At 49.6% G+C, this 22,787-nt stretch overlaps 1 protein-coding gene and 1 long non-coding RNA gene across 5 annotated transcripts in view; both read left to right on the plus strand.

Moving 5' to 3' along the window:
* BCL11A (BCL11 transcription factor A) overlaps nucleotides 1–4,309 on the plus strand; it is a 71,773-nt gene extending 67,464 nt beyond the window's left edge. For all 4 annotated transcript variants that reach the window (XM_068186146.1, XM_068186147.1, XM_068186149.1 and 1 more), the window contains exon 4: nucleotides 3,726–4,309. Coding sequence is in view for 3 of the 4 variants with exons in the window: in XM_068186147.1 (XP_068042248.1) it covers nucleotides 3,726–3,827 (102 nt within the window). In the remaining variant the exon portion in view is untranslated. The remainder of the gene's footprint in view (nucleotides 1–3,725) is intronic.
* A 431-nt stretch (nucleotides 4,310–4,740) lies between these two features.
* Nucleotides 4,741–8,487, plus strand: LOC137471663 (uncharacterized). The gene is made up of 2 exons (XR_010997758.1): nucleotides 4,741–7,936; nucleotides 7,979–8,487. It is a non-coding gene; the product is annotated as an uncharacterized lncRNA (long non-coding RNA).
* Nucleotides 8,488–22,787: the final 14,300 nt, after the last annotated feature.

The following is a 22,787-nucleotide window of genomic DNA, read 5'->3' on the forward strand; positions in this document are numbered from 1 at the left end:
TGTATTTGTTTCTGGTCTTTGTTAAGTTCTATTGGAAAAACCACTGTCTGTGTTTTTTTGGCAGTTGTCTGCATTATCCTGTTCATACACCCATTTTGTCCCTTTATTGAAAAAATAAAAAAAAAACCTTAAAGTACACAGTGTCAGCTTCTGGTGTCCTCATTTGACACACGCTGTAGGTGGCTTCCAGCAGCAGGCTGTAGGGGAAGGTCCCGTGCAGGGGCGTTTTGGAAGGCCTGCTCCAATCCCCAGGGAGCGCCCGCCACCCAGCTTGGCCTTAAATCAGCCCCCTCCGCCCAGGAAGAGGATTTTTGGGCTAAGGAGTTCACTATCTGGCCAGTGGAAGGTGTTTGAAGTCTGGACCTGTAGCTTTGGGATTTTTCCCCCCTCTAGATCAGGAGTGAGCTGGGACCCCCTCACCGCGATAGCCTGCGGCACCCCCGGCCTTCACTCGGTCTGCAGCAGGGACTTCCCTCCCCGATTGCAAATTGTGGCAGAAGAGGTGAGCGAACTGACAGCTCTGCAGGCCCCCAGGGCTCCCCCGTCCCGGCTGCTTAGGGGATGGGGGTGAAATCAGCCGCTGGCGCCTGCAGGCGCCAGGGCAGGAGCTGATTTCTCTCGGAGGGCCGAGGTCTCTCACCAGGTCGCTCACCGTGGCTCTGGGATCACACTGAGCCCAGCCCAAAGCTCCCAGCTCTGCTCCAAGCTGGAGCTGGGAGTTCCCTTCTTTTCTCCCCGGGCTTTGATTTTTTTTTTTTTTTTTTTTTTTTTGGTGGGAATTGCAGATTTCTGTGCATTGTCTCTAAAATCTGGAGTTCAGGTCCCCCCTGTCCCCCCTTAGGGGTCTGTATATGTTGTCAGTTTGACAAATACTGCATGTTGCAGCATCTTTTTACTTTATTAAAGTACATACCGCTGTGATATTGTCTCTTGCTGTTCCTAGTGTAATGGATTTAATACTATTTTTTTCTTTTCCTTTTTTTGATTTCTGTAAAACCTTCCAGTTGTTCTGTTGTCTCCTTGTGATGGCATCATTTGTTGCCTGTATTTTGCCCGGCGCCTTCTGAAGGGGGAGGTTTGGAATTTTAAAAAAAGACAGAAATACCTATCTAAAGAAAAAAAAAAAATTCTTTTTCTAAGAGAGATTTGGAAAGAATGTAGTAAAGCTCCATTTTAATCCTGGAAAAGGAGGGGGGAAGATTTTGTTGCCTGGGCTAGTGGGATGAGAGTGCGGGAGGGCTGGAAAGGTGCCAGCAGTGCCCCCCAAGCTGTGCTCCCCTTCAGCAGGCTGGTACCCACTGGCTGGAACTGGAGTGGCGCCAGAGGGATCCCTAGCACTGCATAGGGGAGGGTGGGGAGCTCGAGGTGGCAGGCTTTCCCTGGAGGGCCAGTGTCTGCAGGGATGCACTTTGCAGCTGCCTTGATGATGCATCTTTTGATCCTGTGCCACGAAATACCTGTACAGAGTCCAGTCTCTCCCTCCCTGTCCCTATTTTTATTGCTGGTTGTTGTGAGACCATGGTGGAGATGTTTCCTAGAGGACTGGGGTTAGCTGTGCCCGAGGTTGAGCGTAGCCTGGCTGTCTTTCAGAGCGGGCGCTGTACCCTGGGTCTGTCCTATGGTAGTCATCGTCCCACTACCTTTCCCTGTACTGTGTTTTACTTAGGAAATGATCGTATATAAAAGCACATAGGCAGGCATCTGCATGTATCCATATACAGGCATCACTAGGTAGACCTGTGCTGCTACAAGATTAACCGGTGGAAAGCAAACGATTTTTATCGAGCAGCGCGGCAATGCGTGTGATTCCCAGGTTTCCCAAAGCTGAATTTTCCAGGTTTCCCAGAGACGAACAAGCCTGGTGGGTGCCACGTGGCACACAGGGCAGGGGTGGTGGTTTGGAGGAAGGAGCGGCAGGAGAAGCGGCTCCTGCCGTAGGAGGAGTTGTCTGAACAGCGTAGCTTGCGAGTGGCAACGTGCTGTCACCCCCACACCAAAGCAGATGTTCCTGAATGTGGTGTTTTTCTGCCAGGGGCAGTAAGTTAGTGGTGTGATGAACCCACTGAAGTTTGTTGGGTTGGGGCATGGATGTCCCAGGCCCCATCACAAGCTGCTTTGGCATCCCGTGCATGCGTGACCTGTGCTCCCCAGAAATGTTCCTGTTTCTGTGTATAAAGATGTCTCTAGGAATAAGTGATATTTGGGTAACAGCATCTATCGTTAAAATCTCAAGCCCTGTCAACTTTTGAGGGGGAGCATGGGTTTATGGCATAGACCCTTTAGTGTCTAACCTCCTCCAAATGGAGTCATTATTGTAATGAAGACTCTGAAACAGTATCCAGAATTTAGACGACAGATGTTTCATATTTTTATCTTTCCAAGGGCTGAAATAATACAAGCATAAGTGATACCATGTCTTTGCTTAACATTCAGGAGGCTGTGGCATATCTGATGAGATACAGTTTTGGGGTTTATCTAAGTGTGGAGTTTGTACCCAACAGAAAAATGATACCAGCTGCTCTCTTAGATCCTCCTTCTATTTTTTCCTCCAATAAAGGTTGAAACCCACTTCTGGCGGATGCATGGACAAATTGTAGTATTGACTAGGAGAGAGTGGTACTGCCCAGAGGGCTCTTTGCCAGAGCTGCTGAAGAGATGCTTCTCCTCGAGCCCAGATGCTTGGCTGCTGGTTTCCAACGAGTCACAAGGATGCAGGAGGGACAGGAGATGTGGGGGAACCCCAAGGTTTTGTGCCCCACAGCTTTGCAGTGGTGGTGTGCTAGTGGCCGGGATGGCTGTGGTGCTTTTGGCTGCCTTGGAAGTCTCAGCCAGCTTTAACATTAGCCTGGAAACTCTTGGGCTCAGACAGGAGCAGCAACTATCCCTCCCTGAAGGGAAACTGGGCACGGTGCTCTTGACTTCAGAGACACTCCAGTTAACATCCACTGAAGAGCTGGCCTAGGAAGGAGCTGCTTACTAAGTCCTGATGGCAGTTCAGATGTAGTAGCCCTTTAACCACTCTTTTAGGTATTAATGAAGTGAATTCCATAGAAACCAGCTCCTCATTGGGGGGCTGAGGTGGATTTTGAGGAGTGTGTTGATGTGCAGGCCTTGCCACCAGTGTAGCCCTTAGCCTGTCGTGGGGGTAGCGCTGTGCTGGGTGATTGGCCTGGAGCAGGGGCTGGGAGCTGGGAATGGTTGCTTTCCAGTGCCCCATCCCATGCTGCTGCAGTGGATGGCTTTGCTGGGTGCGGGCTGGTGCTGTGCAGCTCGAGCTTTGCTGCTGTGGCGTGCGCGTCCATGCCACATGATATCCACTGTGCTGGGAGCTGGGAAAAGCCCTCCACGAACCACCCGCCGTGTACCGTGTTAACAGTTCCAATGGCTTTTAGAAGGCCCTTCAGCACCTGGGAGAAGCCCATGAGGGTTTGGGAAAGAGTAGGAGGAGGTTTGCAAGACAGGCTGGCTTGGTCCCTGCCCAGTAAAGCCCAGAGGTTTTTCTTCCTAAATGATCCCTGTGGTTCCTGCATGGTGCCGAGGATGCTGGATGCAGGAGTGTGGCCTGAGAGAGGAAGGACTCCGTCCTGCCGTATCCCTTTGTGGCAGTTGGGTGTCCTAGTTGTTAGAGGCAGAAAAGAGACAAAAAGAGAAGTAGGATGAGGGAATGACTCACACCGTGGGCCGTGTCACACCTATTCTCTCCTCTGTCCCCATGCTCTCTGTAGGTTCGGCGTACCCCCCCAACTGGCGCAGCACCCAGGGAGCCCCGGATGTCTGGCAGTTTTCGGATGGAAGTTCAAGAGCACTTAAATTCTGAAAGGAGGTGAAGCTGGGGCGAGGGGCCGGCAGCGTCTCGGCATCTGAAGGTGGCCTCTATCCTGCTGGCTCGCCGCATCCCTGGGAGAGCCTGAGGAGTCACCCGCCGACAGCAGCGCTCCCCGGGTTCCTCCTGCCTGCAAGACTATCGTATTTATATTTTGTAATAGAGTACAACACTTCTTTGGGGTTGGTATTTTTGGTTTTTTGGTTTTTTTTTTGTTGTTCATTGGTTTCTTTTTTTCATTTTCTAAAAACAAACAAATGAAAACAACCCACCCACCAAGGTCAAGGGCTTAATGATGGCTTCGACTGGCTCCTTTCCCCATGGAAAAGACTGTCTTGCTCTCATGGACAACCCGGCCTGTTGGTTATCCCCTCAACGTGCCATTCCTCGGGAGGCACATCTGATGTGATGAATTAAAAATAAAGCAAAACACAGTGTAGGTCTGTGGGTGGGTGGGAAATTGCCATAATAAATGTTGGAGCTTTAGGTTTTGTTTGCTCTGTCTTTAATTTTTAATGCTAACAAGGGCCAGACAGCTGGTGTGACTTTGTGTTCCCGTACCAGCTGCAGAAAAACCAGTGCTGGGTTTTCACCGGGGATGGTGTTGGCACGAGGGGCTGCCTGGCCCCGGCGGACAGGACAGACCTTTCCCGCAGAGCTAGGCCAGGAGTTGGGTTCAGGGCTGGGCTCCCCGAGCACTGCTGAGCCGCCTCTGGTGATGCTGAAAGGGGGGGGTTTCCCAGCTCTCCTGCATCGTCCTTGGTGAATGCCAGCTGTCCTGTTGCATTTCTGCTGTTGAACTGTGTGCTTTTGGGGCTGCTGGGCTCCGTGATGTCCGCTCATGTCCGTGCGAGGAGAAGCAAGGCCAGCACAGGTTTTGGGAAGAGCGGTAGTCATGCTGTGGAGACGCTGTCAGACCAGGAGATGCAGAGCCCTGCCCTGAGCTGGGGGAGCTGCTGCTGCCAGGTTGTTGTCCCGGTGTTTCCCAGACTTTGCACCAGGGGCTGGCCAGCAACACGCGTCCCTTGCTCGGCGCTGAGCACCCACCCAAGGAGTCTCCTGGTTCGGGGCCCAGGCGCTTTGCCGAAGAGAAGATGGGTTATGTGTGAGCTTTGTGCCGTCTCTGATGGGATTGATAGGCTGTAGCTGCTCATGCCTCTGCTGACGAGTGGGAATGGACCTTATTTGGTGAAAGAAGCCAGCTGGGTAGTGAGTGGAGTGGCTGGCTAGCCGTGTTGGGCCTCCGGGATCAGTGGGATGGAGCCAAGTTGTGGGGAAAGGGCCAGTGGATTGCTTGGCTTTGTGCATTAACTTCAATTTCACTTCTGTTTTGTTCATCTCCTTGCTTAGATTCTGAGTGAGACCCTCACTAGGGGTGAGTCTCTCCTGGTGAAACGGCAGTAGGGAAAACAATGTTGCCTTTTCCACGGGTGGTGGTTGCTCTTTTGTTGTTTAAAACTCCGGGCTGTGGTTTTCTCGTGATGGCCTGGGCACAGCACAAGCACAGACACTTCAGTACCTTAAAATTTGGCTGGGGTGGGCAGCAGGAGCATCTCCAAGGGGTGTCACACCGGAAGCCTGGAGGACTTGGTGCACTAGGACACAAAGGGAGCTATTGCTGCTTCTTCTAAGGTGATTTGGTCTTTGAGGGCAAGCCACCCAAAAGTCTATGCACAGCCTCAGCTCTTTTTTTATCATGAGGGGATGTTTTTAAAGTTTCTTCCTAACCCAGCCTGTGCTGCTGCCTCTGTGTCTGCTCCTAAGGGGTTTTTGAGCCTTGGAAGGTTGAATCCTGTTGGATTAAGCACCCGATTGATTGTGAGTGTACCCGTGGTGGAGAGTTAGACACCTGCTCCTGCCTGCCCTGGGGATCTCTGCTCCAGACAGCTGTGTCAGATCAGGGCTAATGGAGTCACTTACTGCAAAGGGGGTTGCTCTGCTCGTTTCTCTAGACTGCTAGTCAGGACTCACCTGGTCCATATATACAGCAGGCCTGGCCCAGGACCACTGGGAAGCTGCTTTTTAAGGGGTTCCAGTGTGCTGGCTCCTTCTGGGGGTGTCTGACTGTTGCTTTGTGTGAGCACAGGCCAAACTCGGTTCATGGATGTCTTCTGGGCTAGCTGGTTGTGCTTTTGCTGCTCTGCCTGGTGGAACAAGTGTGATGGGATCTGCTTTCTCTGGCTGTGGTTTGTCTGTCCTTCAGTAGACAGCACAAAGGCAAGGGTTTCTCCCAGGAAAAGTGAGAAATAACAAAGTGGGGATGGCTGAGTGTGTTCCGCCAAGCACAGAAGTGATACCTGAAGTGCTGAAGATGTAGTCAAATAGTCTTTAAAATGTCTATTTTTTAATACAGTTGTTAAACTCTTCCCCAACTCTTAGGGCTTTGAAGCATCTTCAGAATTCGTGTTGCCTTAACAGGTGCAATGTCTGTGCTGAGAGCCCCCTGTAAGCCATGGGGCTCCTCTCCCTGGCTGCCAGCCCTGCTCCCGCTCCAGACTCTGCTGTGGCTTTTGCAGAGCACCAGGACAGCCTCAGCACCAGGTCTGGTGGAGATTCCAAAGGGTTTCCACTGCCCCGGGTGGCGTGAGGGTGCTGTGTGCTTTAATTAAGGGTGTCATTAGGATCCTCTTTTTGTCTGACCAGGGCTTGGCTGAGTCCTCTTGCTGTGTCTGTGCTTGGGATCACCAGCAGCTTAATGAGTTTCTGTCAATTAACAGAAGTCCAAGGTTTCCTGTGAGGGGAGGGCTGAGAAGTTGTTAGCCTCAAAGCTGGAGGTTGCTGGTGCAAGAGGGGCAATATTCCCAAGGGTTTTGTATTTTAGCATATTCTCCAGGTGTTGGTCTGCACATCCAAATTGGAAATGAAGTGTGGTTGGCCTTTATGAAGAAAACAAAGCTCCTAAAGTTTTGGGGTTCTTAATAAAGAAAAGATAAATGTTCTTCCCAGTCCTGGGGGTTGAGATGAACAAGATTCCTGGGAATCACCTGGCTTAACTTTGAGGTTTTGAGCTTAAAAAGCTGCTTTCAGACTTGGAGATGATCTGACTATGCTGTGTTTGATTTCTAAGCACACTTTTCCTGACACTAAAATGCAGCAAAGGTTAAGCCTTTTGTGAAGTCTAGCTTAAATTTTGCTTTCAAAATAACGTATGTTTTGGATTCATGATGCATCTGGGCTGTGGACTTTTATGAGATGCAAGACCTCTCTCCAGAAGGGATCTGAAAACAGATTTTGTTAGTGAGTTTCCAAGCAAAACTGCCAAACTTTTTGTGTTTTTTTCAACCCCATCTTTGTGTTAGGTCCCACTAAGTGACTGTGTTCAAGCAGCATTGTGGTGTCGGTGGGTGACAACACAACTGTGGGCTCTGGGGGAAGGTGGAGGGAAACTTCATCCTCCTTGGGCTGCTGGAGGTTATTTTACCATCTTTAGCCTTTACTTTGGGTTTGCATTTCCTTTCTTGTGTGTGTTTGAGCTGTCTGGGTGTGCTGGTGAGGCCTGGGGTGAGCCTTTACCTGTGGATTTTTGGCAGTGAGGAGGAGGAGGACCTGCTAAGCATCACTGCTGTTTCAGGGCTCCCTGGTCTGCTGTGGTGTTTCACCTGACCTCACTGAAAATTCTTATTGAGGAGTGAGCTGAACCCCCCAGCCCTCAAAAATGGGAGTGGTGCCTCATTTCCTTCTTCTGTTACTCTCTGCTTCTCCTCCCACCCAGCTTTCCCATTTCAGGTGTCATCATTCAGTTATGTGTTATATCTGCTACAAGGCAAACATTGTTGCCCCTCCATCCCAATTCCCTCCCCCAAAAAATCATCCTTTTAGGATTCCTCTTCTGCAGGGGTCCAAATAATCAATTATTCCCAAGGCAAGGTGGAGTTGCAGGGGGCAGAACAACGACAAAATAAAACCCCTAAACCCCAAAGATGGCCCTTACTCCTTAATCTCACTGGGTAGAGTTACACATCTGGTAGAGGCTTGTTCGTTGTTGCCATTACTTTTATTGCATCTTTAGCAGTGATGAAGTTCAGATGGCAGAACCAGTGGGCCCCAATTTAATTTCGCCTGGCCTCCCGTAATGAGCACGGCGTGATCCCTGGGAACGCTGGCTCCGCTGCGGTTCCATGGCCACGGGCAGGCAAAACCCCACAGTGAGGGCAGGAGGAGGGGGAAAACCTGGGATTGGGCACGGCAACAGGTGGGTGGAGGTGCCTGTGCTGTGTGAGCATCACATTCTGCAGTGAGGGGGATGGATGGGCAGGTGGTTTCTCCTATCAAAACCCAGATGAGGTGGATTCCCACCTTTTTTTGGTGGCCGGGATGTGTGTGCCACAACACTTCCCGAGGTTGGTCCAGCCCTGATGGCTCCTCCCTAGCCATTCCCATGACCCTCCGGGTTTCCAGTGGTGATGTACAGAAGCTCCCACCTCTCCCCCAATGTCTGCATGTGTCTAAGGGCTATACAGGACTCATTTATGGTCCTCCCGTCGGCGGGATATGTGCATGCAAAATGAAGGTTGTATTTGGCTTCTCATATTCAGATCTATATTCCATATTGTGTTGACCAAGAAAAACACCTCAGCCCCTGTGCTGAAGAATGTGATGGACTGATGACTTTCAGAAACGTACTGTAAATCAAGGAGGCTAATAAATACTTGCTATTAATAAAACAGGGCTACTGCCTTTCAAGTTATTTTCACATTTTACAGCATCCTCATTTAAATGGCACAAAGAAGGTGGTACCTTTGGACCTCTTCTCCTCCCCCAGAATGGTGTGGCTCAGCTGAACCCTGCCCCCCCCACCAAAGGCTTGGGCAAGAGTTTTTCCTCAATGACAAGGTTTAGATGGAGCAGCCCAACCTCACGGAGCTGATGAGGGGTGACCCCAGTGGTGGCAGGGTCCCCTTGGCAGAGGGTGGCCTCTAGCTGGCCTCTGGCATCTCTGGGGTCTGGCAGATGATCCCCAGAGCTCGCCAAGCCCAGTGCATCAAAGAGCCCACAGCCAAAAGCTCCACCACCTGCACTAAACCTTTAATGGTTCCCAGTTGTGAGCACAGCCACTCCAGGTGGTGAGCGCACAGGCAGAGCATCCACGGGCTGCTTAACCCCTTCCCTCAGGTTTCTCTGCATCTGTGCAGGAGGGGTTGAGTGAAGGTGATGGTGGTGGCCAGGGGCCTCCTGTCACAGACACCAGCAGGCAGCAGAAAATAATGGGGCTTTGAATTTGCTTCCTGAGTCTCTGTATCAGTGCTCGTAGTGCCCACAGGGGTGCCAGATCACTCTTTATATAGCCCTGCCCTTGGAAACCCGGGACACTCTGGGCAGGGAGGGAGCAGGGGATGGAGCCCTAAATAAACCTTTTTTCCTTTTGAATATCTGTCCTCTCCCTGACCTCCTCCTGCAGCTCTACATTGGCAAGCAGAGCCCAGTGGCTGTGACACTTCTGTCCCCCTTCCCTCTTTCCTGCAGAGGGTGTCCTCTGGCAGCCCTTGCTCCATGGCTTGTGTCCATGAAATCCCCCACTGGCAGGCCTGCACTGCCACCCCCAACCCCCCCCCCCACACCCTTATATTATGCCCCCCGTCACCCCTATAGGGCATACCATGATCCACTATGGATAAAACTTATTTTTTATGTTCTCCTTCCAGCAGACCTTTTCCTTGCTCCCTGCCTTGCTCCTTGCTCCTTTCCTTGCTCCACTACCCTGGGCTTTGGCTTTTCCATTTGGAGGCTTTGGGGAGGAACATCCCTTTGGGAGCTGCTCTGCACCTGGCTGCTCCAGTTGGCTTTTTTTTTTGTTGTTGCCTAAAATCCCCCTTTAGTTCTTTTCCTTACATTTTCTCCTCTTCCCTCTCTCCCCTGCTGAAGAGACAGCACCTTCTGCAGCTGTAGTGATTAAAGGGGAGGAGAAAAAGAAAAAAAAAAAAAAGCTTATTTAAAGCAGAGTCTGGCAATATAAAATAAGGTGTGGAGGTGATGAATGATCCTGGGGTGCATTAAAGCAGGGGCTGGCATTTTCAACATCGTTCCTACTTGCGGCGTGTTTGAGCACTTTCGGAGCTCGGCTGTTTGGAAACGCCGAGCATCCGCCCTGGGCCCTAATTCGGGCAAGTTTAAAAACGTCCTCTGGGATTTAGGCAAGTTGTTGCTGTTTTTCCTCTCCTGAAGACCCCGGTGCTGCTGCTCAGACGCGGGGCTGGGAGGCCACAGAAGGACAGATCCTACCCTGGCCTTGCTCCGCCTCCTGGGGGCGAGGGGAGCAGAGGAAGGGCACTCCTGGAAGGTGCAGAGGTGGGCGAAGCCTCCCTGGCTTTTAAATGCTTTTTGGAAGTGCATTCCCAGCGCTGCTGTGGGAGGCAGTCAGGAGAGAGGGAGGAAAGGAACAGAGCTCATTGCATGCGAGGAGCAAGGGCAGGTGCAGGGAAATTATGCATTTTTCCAGATTGGCTTATTCCCTTCTGTGTATTAAACATTATTTTAATATTCGAGTGACAATGTTTCATAATTAAGCCAAATGTAAGAGCTGGAGTGCACTGGAGAGCTGGGCTCGGTGTGGGGAGGTGAGGAAGGCTCCCACCCCCTGCCCAGGATTAACCCCAGCCTGCAGCGTCCTCTCTGGAAAGGACTGAGCCTGGCTCTGGAACTCCAACACACCCCACGCTTGGGCAAGGAAAACCTTTAACTCATAAAGGTTGTAATGTTAATACGGAAGAAAAGCCTTTTAAAAAAATTACATTAGTTCACAGACATCTATTGAACTCATGAGGGGAAATCTAGCCCCTGAGAGATAGAAACTAAAGACCTGAGCCATAAACCAGTACGATAACATCCTTATTATAAGATGCAAATTAAGGGGCCCAATTCACTTTAAAAAAGCATTATGAGTATTTAATTTTTCTAGTGGGAATCTCTGAAGTTGGGCTGTGTGTGGTTTTTTTGTGCTGTGTACTTAAAATAAAAAAGAAAAAACTAAGGCCATGAAGAAGCTGCTGAAGGCAGAGTTGAGGGTGCTGAGCGGCGCTTTGGGTGTGGGAAGGAGGGAGCTGGTGCTGACAGGGGGGCAGCAGAAGATGTGTTCACACTGGATTCGGTTGGGGATCCTGTGCTGAAGACCAGCAGCATTGCAGTGGGGTTTCAGTGGTGTAAAACAGGTTCAGAACCTGCCCTGGGTGTGTTTTAAGTGTTCAATCTCCAGAGCAGTGGGCTGGGTTCCTGTGCATCTCCGCTCTGACACTGGTGCCCTGTGGGTTGAGGCAAGCACTGGGCTGCTGCCCCATCTGTGTTGTGTCTCAGGTTTTCTGGACAGCCTTCTCCCTGCCCTCAGCCTTGCATCTCCTTCTGTGCTGCCATGATGTTGCCACCAGCTTTGTTTTTATAGAAAACATTCAGAGGCAAAGGGACCACGAGACTTCTGGGTGCTTTGCTTGTGGCACTTCTTCACCATGGGAGTGATTTGAGGCTTAACCATATCTGCTTGGCTTGGTTTTCCTGGCCATTTCTTGTTTCCTGGAACTTTTTAAAGTTATTTTATTTTTTATCCTCCCCTACGAAGTTCAAGATGGTGTAATTGCTGCCCTTGGCTCTGTCCTTGCCGTTTGTCACATGCTGGAGTTCGAGTCCCGAGCCAGGAGAAGGATTTGACATGCAAGGTGGGGACATCTGAGACAAATAAAAAAGAGAGCCTCCAAATACCAGGCCTACTCTCTATCCAGCTTTAGAGTTGAAAGGTCAGGACTTGTTCAGAAAAGCACAGAAAATGTGGTATCCTCACTTCACACCCTTAAAGACAAAAGAGCTGGTTCAGCCGCCTGCGAGCCATCCGGAGCCCGGAATTGTCCTTTCAAATGTAGAAAATAAAACAAGAAGGCCTACCCTGGAAGATTGCTTTTCAGAGGGGCATTACACTGCTCTCCTATGTAATGTGCAGAGGTCACAGGCTGAGCAAAACAGTGAGACCAGGTAAATACATTCATTTGAAATCTGGGGATTTTATTTATTTTGTGTCACTGTGGAGCATCTCTCCAATTCTGGGTGTGAAACTGGAATGGGATGGGGGCTCTGCAGCTTGACTTTGGGGTCAGGCTCTGTTCCCCCACCTCAGCTGCTGCCTGGGGTTCAGAGCATGAAATAACTGGGTTTTTAATGTGTTGGGGAAAACCCTGGTCTCCAGCTGGTCCCCAACGGCTGAGCTTGGGCAGGGTCTCTGCCGTGCTTTGAAGCTTCTCATCCCAAGGCTGTGCCTCCTTATCCCTCTTTCTGACAATCAAATACTTCTTTCCAAACCACTGTTTGCAAGGAATATTGCTGCTTTTTAAAGCAGCACTGGTGCCCCCAGCCAGCAAAGACCATAAAATAGTGCTGGGTAATGATTGTGTCAAGCACTGGGCTGGCTGGGTCCTGAGTAAAAAACTCCTTACTTTGAGGGATTTTTTTTTAAGAAAGAAAATAAATCCTGTGTACCTTTTTCTTTTGTTTAAGAATCATAAATTCAGCAGCTAACAGGGCTAGTGGTTCATCTGGGCAGCAGCATGGGGCCATAGGTTAGTTAGCCTGGGAATATTTATGGGGCTTTGCTGGCCAGACACACTGAGGGGGCTCAGCACTTGTTGCACAGAGTATTAAACACCCATTAAACCCCTCCCTAAAAAACAACAACAGACCAACCTTTTCTGATAGGCAGTCATACCATGATCCACAGACCTATAGAAAGAAGTGTTTTAGTGGTGTTTTCCCCCCACCTCCTCCTGAATCTGCACAGGAGCACCTGGAGCACGGTGTGGCCAAAAATCACCTGGCCGTGGAGTGATGAGACTTTCACTTGTCGTTTCCAAAGCGAACTTTGTGGGAAGTCGAAGGATAAATATCCCAACAATATAGAGCCCGTGGACAAACCCCGGTGATAACTTTCCACACCATTTCCAGCTTGTCTTGCACCCCCTAAACCTCCCCTTTCCTGTCGATTTAGAAGCAGGAGCCTCATAAATCCTTCGGACCCGGCTGCTTTATCGGGTCCCCCAGGCTGTCCCCGCGAAACCGCGGTGTGGGCGGCGGGGATGAACATCTGCACGGGGGAAATCCTCCCGCTGCCGCGGCTCCCGCGGCCGCTGCCGCCGCCGGGAAGGCGGTTGTGGTTACGCAGCTCCGGAGCTGTGAAATGGGGAAGGATGTCCTTCCTTGTGGTTGGCAATTACGGAGTGCAGAGGAACAGCCGTGTTCCTGCATCCCGGAGCCTCTCTCCGGCAGCAGGGGCGGTGTGTTGGAGAACAGAGCTGGTGAGCAGGTTGGGAAAGTGATTGTAAAACCTCCCCGGGAGATTAAATGCAGGTCTGTGCCCGTGCGTGGCTCCAGCAGCCCTTGGGAAGAGCGTTCCATTCATATCACACAGCACCTTGGTTTATTAAAACAAACAAACAAACAAACAAAACCCCAAAAACAAACAAACAAACAAAACACCACAACCAAAAAAAAAAAAAAAACCCACCAAAAAAAACCACCCCAGTGTCCCTTTGTGCTTGTGTTTAGTCCCTGGAAAGCCTTTAACTTTTGGGAGCAGGTGATGTGTTTGTGTCTCACAGCCCTTGCACACTGAGGTTTGCACCACCAGAAAGGCCCAGGGACCAGTGGAAAGCTGGTCTCTCCCAGGAGCTGGGCTTCACTGTCACTGGGAATGCTCAGGAGAGGCTGCAGGCAGGGTTTATCCAGGATGGAGTGATGCCCAATATCTGGCTTGCCATCCCTCCAGAGATGGCTCGTGGCATGGCTGGACTGCAGCTCCTGGGACGTGCTGTGGGGCTGGATGCTGCTGGGACATATTCACCGTGTGTGTTGAGGTGGCTGGGGGTAAGGAGTTGGGAAATAGGGAATTATTGATTTGCAGCAGCACAAGTGGCTGCCTCATACCTGGGTACAGGTGCTCCCTCCAGTTCCTGTGCTGCCTGCAGTGGATCACCTGCCTGAGGGCTCTCGAAGCCAGAATCTTCCCAGGTATGTTTTTTGTCTGGTTTGTTGGTTTGGGTTATTTTTAAGACTGTAGCAGAGGTCCTGCTTGGTGCCAGAAATCTTTCCAGAGGTGCTTCTCTTCACACCTCCCTTACACCTTACCATGAGCATGATGCAAGGTCTGACTTCTCACCTGCTCCAGCAACCCCCGGCCCTGGGGCTGGAGCAGCAGAGCTGTCTGCAGACCAGGGCCACCAGCTCACTGCTCCTTTCATGCATTCCTATATTCTTCTACTTTATAGGAAGAAAATGAACACCTCTCTGGATTGCACTGAGGTGCATTCAAGGAGGAAGCCTCAAAATCAGTGAGCAGCCTCAAAAATCAGTGGGAATCCTGGAAATACTTGCTACTACTGTTTTTTTAAAAATTTTAATGTTGCTTACTGTGCTGCAATGAGAAGGTAGAGATGAGTCCTCCTTGGCCAGGGAGGTGCAGCGAGGAAGGGGATGATCTTTGCTAGTGGCTCCAGCTGGGATGTGCTGCTTCTCCCACCCAGAGCCCCTGTGGCCGGGGCCCTTCTCCCTGCACTGCTTGGCAGGTTTTGGCACGACTCGCCGGAGCCAGGGAAAAGGTGGGGTGTTTTCTTCAAGGTCAGGATTTAGGTGGATTGGCAAAGGGCTGTGGGAATGCTCTTAAGGTGTCATGTTGCGTGTTTGGAGTTTTTATCTGTTTTGTTTTGCTGCAAACAGTGTCAAGCTCTCCTGCCCTGCCTTTGACTCATGGATGAGCAAAGAAGAGTTTGGGCTGCTGGAGATGCATGTTTTTCTACTGTCTGCATCCCACCCTGGTCCTCTGCTCAGCATTTTTCCTCCTCTTTTCCCCATCCAGCCCCAAAACCACTCTCCAAGGAGGTCATTGGGCCCCCAATGCACCCCCATGTCCTCCCTCCTCATGGGGCACATAAGGGATGGGAATCAACCCACACTTTAACATACTTGTTGCCACACTTGGAATATTAAAAAAAAAAAAAAAAAAACAGAATGAGAGTATATTTGTAACACACAGAGAAATCTTTCAAGAATTGGAGTCCAGGGTTTGTGGAGAGAAGAATAATAGCCAGTAATTAGAGATGCACACACCTTATCTCTTGGAATTGCAGGCATTTTTACAATGGATAGTCGAGGTGCTGGCTGCAGGAGTTTGGGGTGGCTGTGAGGGTGTGCAGCTCAGCAGCTGCCTTGCATTTATGTTACTGTTATTATTTAATGTGCTTTAATTGCCTGAGCTCTGGCCCGTCATTGCTGGGCTCACAGCCTGGCCACTGCCCACTGCCCACTGCCCCTCCTGGCATCCCCTGCTGCAGATTAAAGACCTCGTGCCACCAAGCTGGGCTAACCACCAGGATTTGTGCTACTGGCTCCCATCAGGATTGGTTATCTGCATGGGATAGGCCCGAGGGCAAGCCATCCTGGCGTTCCAGCAGTGCTTTCCTACCTGTGCTTCTGGGAAGGGGGGAGACAGCCACATGCATGACCTGTTCTTCTTGCCTCTCCTCCACCACACTGCAGCCTCAGGTACATTTCTAACTCCTCTGAAACATTTTGGGGGTGGTTTTTTCAAGCTGGTGTCTATATTTTTTACACCTCTTTCCTTTCTTCTAGACATGTCCGAATCATCTCATCCCTTCCTCAGTACTGACATAAAAATTCAGCTGAGAAAACACTGAAGCTGTTTCAACAACTGCTGTGCTAAGAAGTAAAGTAAACCAGAAAGTAGTTACTACACAGAGAGCTTCCTCTTTAAACCAGCTTGGGTCAGGGGGAAGAAGTGGGAGACCATGGTAATTAGATTCTCTCCCTCATCCTAGTTGCATTAACAATAAGTCAGCTCCAAAGATCTGTTTCTTTTTTTCTTGAATTTAGCCTTTGTCTCAGAATCTTGGAACAACAGAGCTGCAGTAAATATGATTAACCTGTAGTTAATGGCTGGGGTATTTTGGCTGTGCCCTGTGGACGCTCAGCCTGCTGTGGTGAACCACCAGGCTCTTGGAAAGCAGCCCCTGCCAAATCCAGGGAGTGGAACAGCCAGCGTGGTGAGCTGCTCCCTCCTGACCAACATTGTTTAAGGCTTTATCTTAAGGGATCATTTGGCAGTTTGGTGGAAAAAAAACTACCTTTTCCTCAGCAGGACTTTTCCCCCCATTTCTTTCCAGGGTTGCTAAAAGACCATGGAGTTTTAGTTTGGCAATGCCTCTTTCAATACCTTCTACAGTTCCAGAGTGCCAAATTCCTTTAAACTCTGATTAAAGCAGATGTATATTGTGTATTTTATTCTTTAGGAGAAGAGAGGCCATTTAGTTAATATATAATTAGGTGCTGGGTCCATGGGCTGCACACAGGCTTGGAGAGAAACCCATGGGCAGGGAGGATGAAGAAAAAGCCTCCCATACCAATGTGGGATGTCCCCTTTCCCTCAACTGAGGTCAGGACAGGTCTTGTTCAATTAGAGGTGAGCACTGAGTGCTTCTTGGTGACTTTCCACCAAGATTTTGTGCTGTTGAAAGCTGGTGGTTGCACAAAAGGCGGGCGGCAATGCTCGGCATGCGGTGCAGCACCTCGGGACTCCTGTGAGCTCCTGATGCATCACAGCTCCACTTTTATTAGAAAAACCAGTGCTGACGGTTCAAAAACATTAATTGTTGGTGATCTCTGTAAATTCTGGATTGAAGGAGTCTGTCCTCCCTACTGCTTAACTCAAGCCTGTGCTCTGCAAAGCTTTTCTGCAAGAATTTCTATTGGGTATAAAGACAAGGAACGGTGTGCTGATATTGCAGTGACCTTCTGCAGGAAAAAGAGAGCTCATGTCCCCAAAACACAACTACTCCTGGATGATATTAAATGGGAATCTTGTGGAGAAGGGAGACTGCAGCATGTTGTCTCCATCGGGAAAACATCAGTGAGACTGAAGCTGCTCAGCAATGGGGGATGAGCCAAGGGTGATACCAGCACTTGCTGGGGCTTCACTGTCCCATAGGGGCTGACCTGTGAGGGCAGAGCTGGCTGCAGGCCACAGGCTCTTCTGACAGCCCCAGGAGCCGCCCGAGGAGCCGGGGTAGGAGCAGCTAAGAAATGGGGACAGAGACAGGGAGGATGGGAGAGACAAGGTTACCTATTCAGACACCTGTCCCACCAACCATCGTGCTCAGAAAGCACTGAGGGCTGCCCTGCTTGGCCAGGGATGTTAATGACCTTCAGCTGTGGTCGCTGAGTGCCCTCAGGTGGGGGCACTGCCCCTCCCCAGGCGTTCCTCATGCTGATTACCAGCCCTCACAAAAGCACGGCTAACACCAGCGTTTGGGCTTCGTTTTGGTGCTATCTGGATGTCCTGAGGGTCCCCTGCAGCTCATAAGGGCACGGCTAACAGCAGCTTTGGGGTTTGTTTTGGTGCTGCCTAGATGACCTTGGGGTCCTGCGCGGGGTGAGCTCTATCACCCCCGTCTGCTCTGCCCTGCTTGCACCCCAGCTGCCTTTGCTTCTTGGACTGGGCCTGGGAGGTGCTGCCGGTGGTCTTCATTTGTCTAGCTCAGAAAGGGACATTTTTGGGCTCAAACTCCCCCTGGGCTTGTGTGGGGTTGGTGCTTAGAAGTGCCAGCTTACTGTGAATATCCAGCAAACTCTGGATGTGGGGAAGAAAAGCTGCGCTGCTTCGGGAGAAAAGAGAGGATGTGCTTACAGAGGTCAGAGACTTTTGTGAGGTGCTTCCAGTTGGATTTTCCTCGTGCACCGTGCTGAGAGCCAAGGGCACCTGGTCTTTGTGACCACCGTGGATTTTTCCTGCCGGGAAGGACAGCACGTCCACTAGGGAGCTGCTCTCCATGGGGCAGGTGAGTGGTTCCTGTACCTGTTGCTCTCTAAAGCATTCCTGTCCTTAGATTCCAGCTCTCTGCAGATAGCTGTTATCTCTGGAGGACCTCCCCGTGCCCACGGAGTGGCATCTGCAATAGCTGTTTTATCACAGTCCCTCTCCCACGTTTGCCAGAGGGGAGAGCCCCGTGTGGGCTACGCATTCGGTTTTTGGAAAGCCTCTCTGCTCACTGGCACCGAGGGCTCAGCTGAGCCCTTCACCTGGGCAAGAGAAATACTTTGGGTGTGCAGGGTTGTGCAGTGCTATTCTGAAGGCAGGTCTAGAGCTGCAGGAATGCTCTGTGCTGGGCTATTCATTGTGAGAAGACATGTTGCTCTGGTTTTCTGGGCAGAAACACTTTTTTTCCCCCCTCCGTCTTTCTTGTACCTGAAATTCCTGGTTTTGGGAAAGGCTGTACTTCAGTGTTGCAGTGGGTAGAACATTTTAAAGTTTCTTTAAGTTTGAAATTCATTGCTGGTCATTGAGTGTTGATAAACTAAAAAAGAAACTGCCAAACCATATTGCTTGGAGACATCAGTGTCTCTTGTAAGTGCGGAGAGGGAGGGAATGCTCAGCCTCTCTGATGTGCAGTTTTGTGCCATGCCTGGTGTTTCCCTCACTGGTGAGTCAGGGATGACACCACGAGTTAATTCCTCTTTGTCTTGGGGAAGTTGCAGAAGCAAATGTGGTGGCTGAAGACCAGGCTGGACTTTGCTGTTGAAATGGCTTCCCTGCATGGTTCTGCAAGTGGCAGGATGGGGCTGAGCGGGGTGGGCAGGAGGATTTGGAGCTGGTGCTGCCTGCGGCTGTGGTGGATAAAAGAAAAAGGGAGATGTTGGTCCTGTTATTCCCTTCACAGCCCCCTCCCCCGTGAAGAGACTGGTTTGGGGACAGCTTTTCATCCATTTTCCTCCTCTCAGAAGCACTGGGGAAGCTTATCCAGGGGTGTATCTGGGGTCTGCGTGATGCAGAGCTCAACCCAGGTCTTTTGGGACACAAGGATCTGTCTCATGGCACTCACTGTGCTTTGGTAGGATTGTATCTCCTTGTACTTGAGGACACCACAGTCCTGTTCTATCTCCCTCCCAAACCAACTTCCTCCCCTCTGAAAGCCCCAGCAAAGGTCAGCTTTGTGCATTGCTTGGCAAACCCACACCACAACTGGCTGGACTGGTTTGAAAATGCCTGGTGGCAGCCGTGGCCCTTGTGCAAGCTTGTTTGAGGGCTGCCTCTCCCTGGGAATGAGTCACTGCCCAGGCCAGCGTGGCTGTGCACTGTTAGGTGTCCATCCCGCTATCCACCCTGCTGGCCCTGCCTGGATTCAGCCATACTTATCCAGTGGCGGTTGCAGGTGAAGTTGGTGGTGTTACCTTGGAGGAATTTGAGGGAATCTAGAAATTATTTTGGCCACTCCTTCCTCTGCCCTTCTGTCTGTGGCACAGGGGACTAGGCTCTAGCTTCTGAGTCACACCAGCAGCCAGGATGGCAAGATAAAGGCTTATCCATTAAAATACCATCCCTGACTCCTGCGGACCTGGAGCTGCACTCATCAGTCCTTGTTTGAGCGATTAAGGACTGCGCTATTAGTCTGCTGCTTAATGAATATTGAAATGCTGTCTGGAAATGAAAAGGCATCTCTTTTTCTGTGGCACAAACAAAGCAGGGATGTTTTCCACTTAGAGGGATGATCCCTAAGTGTTGGGTGTCACCCTTCTGGAGCTGCAGTGACGCCCTCATCTTTGAGCTGAAGGCAGAAGTGGGAATCTTGTGGCTGGTAATAGCCAGGCCATTATTTTAAGGATAAAAATGTTTAATGTACAATAACGAGTCACATAATGAATGTCCAAATGAGTGATGTTTTCTTCAGTTTTACATTCCCAGAGGAGCAGAAAGTATTGGTCACTTTGACGCGGGAAGCAGTCAGGCAATTACATTGGTGTGCTCTGAAAAGAGGGGATTTTATTTCATAACAATTTCATAACAAGAAACTTGAGGAAAGGCCCAGAACACTCTGTGCTTCCTGGTCACTGCTTTGAATTCAATTTGCTTCTGATCCAGGTTAAAAAAGGGATATGGTTTTTGGGGCTGTCAAGCTAGTTTTGGGTTTTTGGAAGTGAGGAGCCGGGAAGGAGAGCAGGAAGGCATCTCTAAAGAGTTTCTTCTTTCCATAGAAAGCCAAATGAGAATTAGTGAGTCCTGGTTACCCTTTCCAGTGAGGGGTGGTGGTGCGTGCCACCAGCCAGGAGCAAAGCTGGGCTTGCTCCGGGGGGGGGACATATGCTTGCCATGTGCTTGTGGATGTGCAGGGTTGGGTGCTGGTCTGCTCTGACCTTCCTGCCTTGTTACCAGAACTCTCTGTAGCTTCAAGGGGTTTGCCCAGAAGATTTTAGTGCCCTCTTTTTTTTTTTTTTTTATTTTCTTTTTTTTTCTTTTAAAGCTTTTTTGTAAGTGAGTTAATGGGAGAAGTTGTACAAAATACTTTGAGACCTGAGACTCAATTTCTTCTCTTACTGAAATTTTGGGAGAAATGGTACCCTTGTTATTTTAGCTGGGCAGCACCACCTAAATATTCTTCATGGTTCAGAAAGCAATGAAACCTGGGTAATTTCAGTGATGCTGGAAAATCAGTCTCATGCATGCCATGTGCAGGAGAAGTCTCAAATATTGCCTTAGAAAGCAAAGTTTTAGTGTTAAGAAAGGAAAATAATCCAGATTTTATCTATTTTACTGAAGGCTAAAATGAATTCTTATGTATAATTTATAAGAATATTTGTTTTGTGTTTAGCCCAGCATTAAGGATACTTTTTTTTCTTAATAAGCTCACGCTGGAGCTCCCGTCACCGTAGCCCAAAAGACGTGTTTTGTGAAGATGAAAAATGAACGTATTATTTACCTATCAATAGCAGGCCAGGCTGATCAATGCCGACCAGCACTGCCCCAGCATGCTGGCAGGAGGGCCGTCCTGTCTGAGCAGTGCTGGGACTTCATCTCTAATGTGGAGCTTTCAACCACGGGGCGACAAAATGCCTCTCTGACAGCCAAGCCATTAATTACCATCATCTGAGCCTAATTCATTCATCCCTTTCCCTCTCATGCAGAGGGACAGGGAGGGCCGAGGGCACTTGGGGAAACATAGGCATGATTCCATATTCGTTATGCGGCGAGCGCTGCCTGCGACTTTGTTGGTTGCAGTGGCTTTAATTGAATTGGCTTGCCAATAAAGCTGTTGTCATTCAGTAAGTGAATTTGTTGTACTACTCGCACCACAGCTGCTGCATACAACCAGGCGTTTCCTGAAGGCAAGCCAACCTTGTGCTACCCTGGCTGGAGGGTTTTTTTTTTTGCTTTCCCCCAAAACTCATCCATAGTGCGTTCTGAAATATCCTTTAGGTGTCGTTTCCCACCTGGCAGCAACAGGGCATCACCTGCCTGAGCCCCTCTTGCAGGAGCATGTCCCAAGCCCAAAAAAGGGTGGCTGTGAGTGGGGTGCTGGTTATGCATCAGGGTCTGGGGCTGGCTGGTCAGACCATGTGTTTTTCCAATTAACAGGCTCTGACCTCCGTTACCCTGGGCTGGTGCTGATAGAGCATCATTGTTCCTTGCAGGAAAAGTAAATACAGAATATGACAGACAATATATTTTGTTAGTCAGGAGCTTAGAGTCCCATTAAGAAGTCTGGCAATATTGATAAAATAAAGCAACATTAGGAAAGACATTTATTATGGTGTATGTAGGCTGTTGGGCCAAAAAACACTCCAACTTTATGCAGTTTATAAAACATTAGGGAAGGAGAGGGGGTGGACTGCTTGATTTATGATGGCTGTAAGTGATACTGAGATGAAGTAAAACATCCAGAGGTCTGAGAAAGTGTTACTTTTGTGTTTTAATGTGTGGTGTGAGTGTGCACACAGAGGTCCACGAAGGCAGCTCAGGGGTGGTTGAGGACCAGTTCTCCCTGCACAAACACCTCATCCTTCTCATGGGGACTGAGATGCAGCCCCACACATCTGAGCCACTTCTGTCCCTCTTCTCTGCTGGATCAGAGCAAAACCCTGAATTTTTTCCACCCCGCAAGAAGAGGAGGAACAGATCTGGGTCTGTTTGTTATGCCTGGGTCCCAGCTCCAATTGGGATGAATGACTTTTTTTTTGGTGTTGTGCTGAGCTGGGGGAATTACCCCAGGAGAGTTTTTTTCAGATTTTTTTTTGTTTTTTGTTTTTTAATAACAGCCTCATAAAACTTTACATTGAAATCCAAATTAATTCCACTGGATTTATGCTTATTGTACATTATTTTTAGGACATCCAAAATATGGGTAGGTCAGGTTTTTCCAGCCCTCTGCTGTAACTGGATCATGCTCACCTGTATGCAGGAGCTGAAATAATATTGAGTGTTGATCTCACTTGAGGTAAACCCTAAATTTGAAGAGAGAAGCTGGATGTTAGATGGTGAAACTTAGTACATTAATACCAGTTTCTAGACCGCCAATAAAACCCCTAAGTTTTGCCCCATAATAGGCCCATGCTATTTGAGTTGTAACTCATGAAGAGAAGCCTAAAAATTGCTTGATAATAGTAGAGCTTTGACTTCAGTACCAATGAAGGTAGTTGGTAATGGGGGACCTGTTGCCTTCAGTGCTGGGAGCCTGCTTGTACAAATCCATAGAAATGGTTTTGGCAAAGGCTGTGGTGCCTATTTCCATTCCAGGAAAAGCCACTTTTCCTGGCACTATGGGAAGAAAAATATATCAAGCATAAAGCTTGAGGACTTTCAAGTAGTTGGCCTGCCTCCTCTTTGTGGGGCACCAACTCTAGGAGTAGAAATATTCTGGGAATGTCCTACTGAAGCCTATAAGACCATGGTCTTCTTCCCCCTCACTGTTTCTTAGGATATTTCCTAGAAATCAGGATGCTGACCTACAACTCTAGGAAATAACTACGTGGTCAACAGAGAACCATCAGCCACAATGTCTGGTATTAGGTAACACATGTGGAGTTGTGGGATGGTGAGGGAGTATCCGAGGGTAGACCCTGGGGTTTTAGGGCCGGAATCCACAGCAGCCACCCCTCCTGATGATTTATGATGATGCTGGGTTCCAGCAGGTCTGTCTGGCAAATTTTCCTGCTG

Source organism: Anomalospiza imberbis, chromosome 3 (genome assembly GCF_031753505.1).
Source record: "Anomalospiza imberbis isolate Cuckoo-Finch-1a 21T00152 chromosome 3, ASM3175350v1, whole genome shotgun sequence".
NCBI lineage: Eukaryota > Metazoa > Chordata > Aves > Passeriformes > Viduidae > Anomalospiza > Anomalospiza imberbis.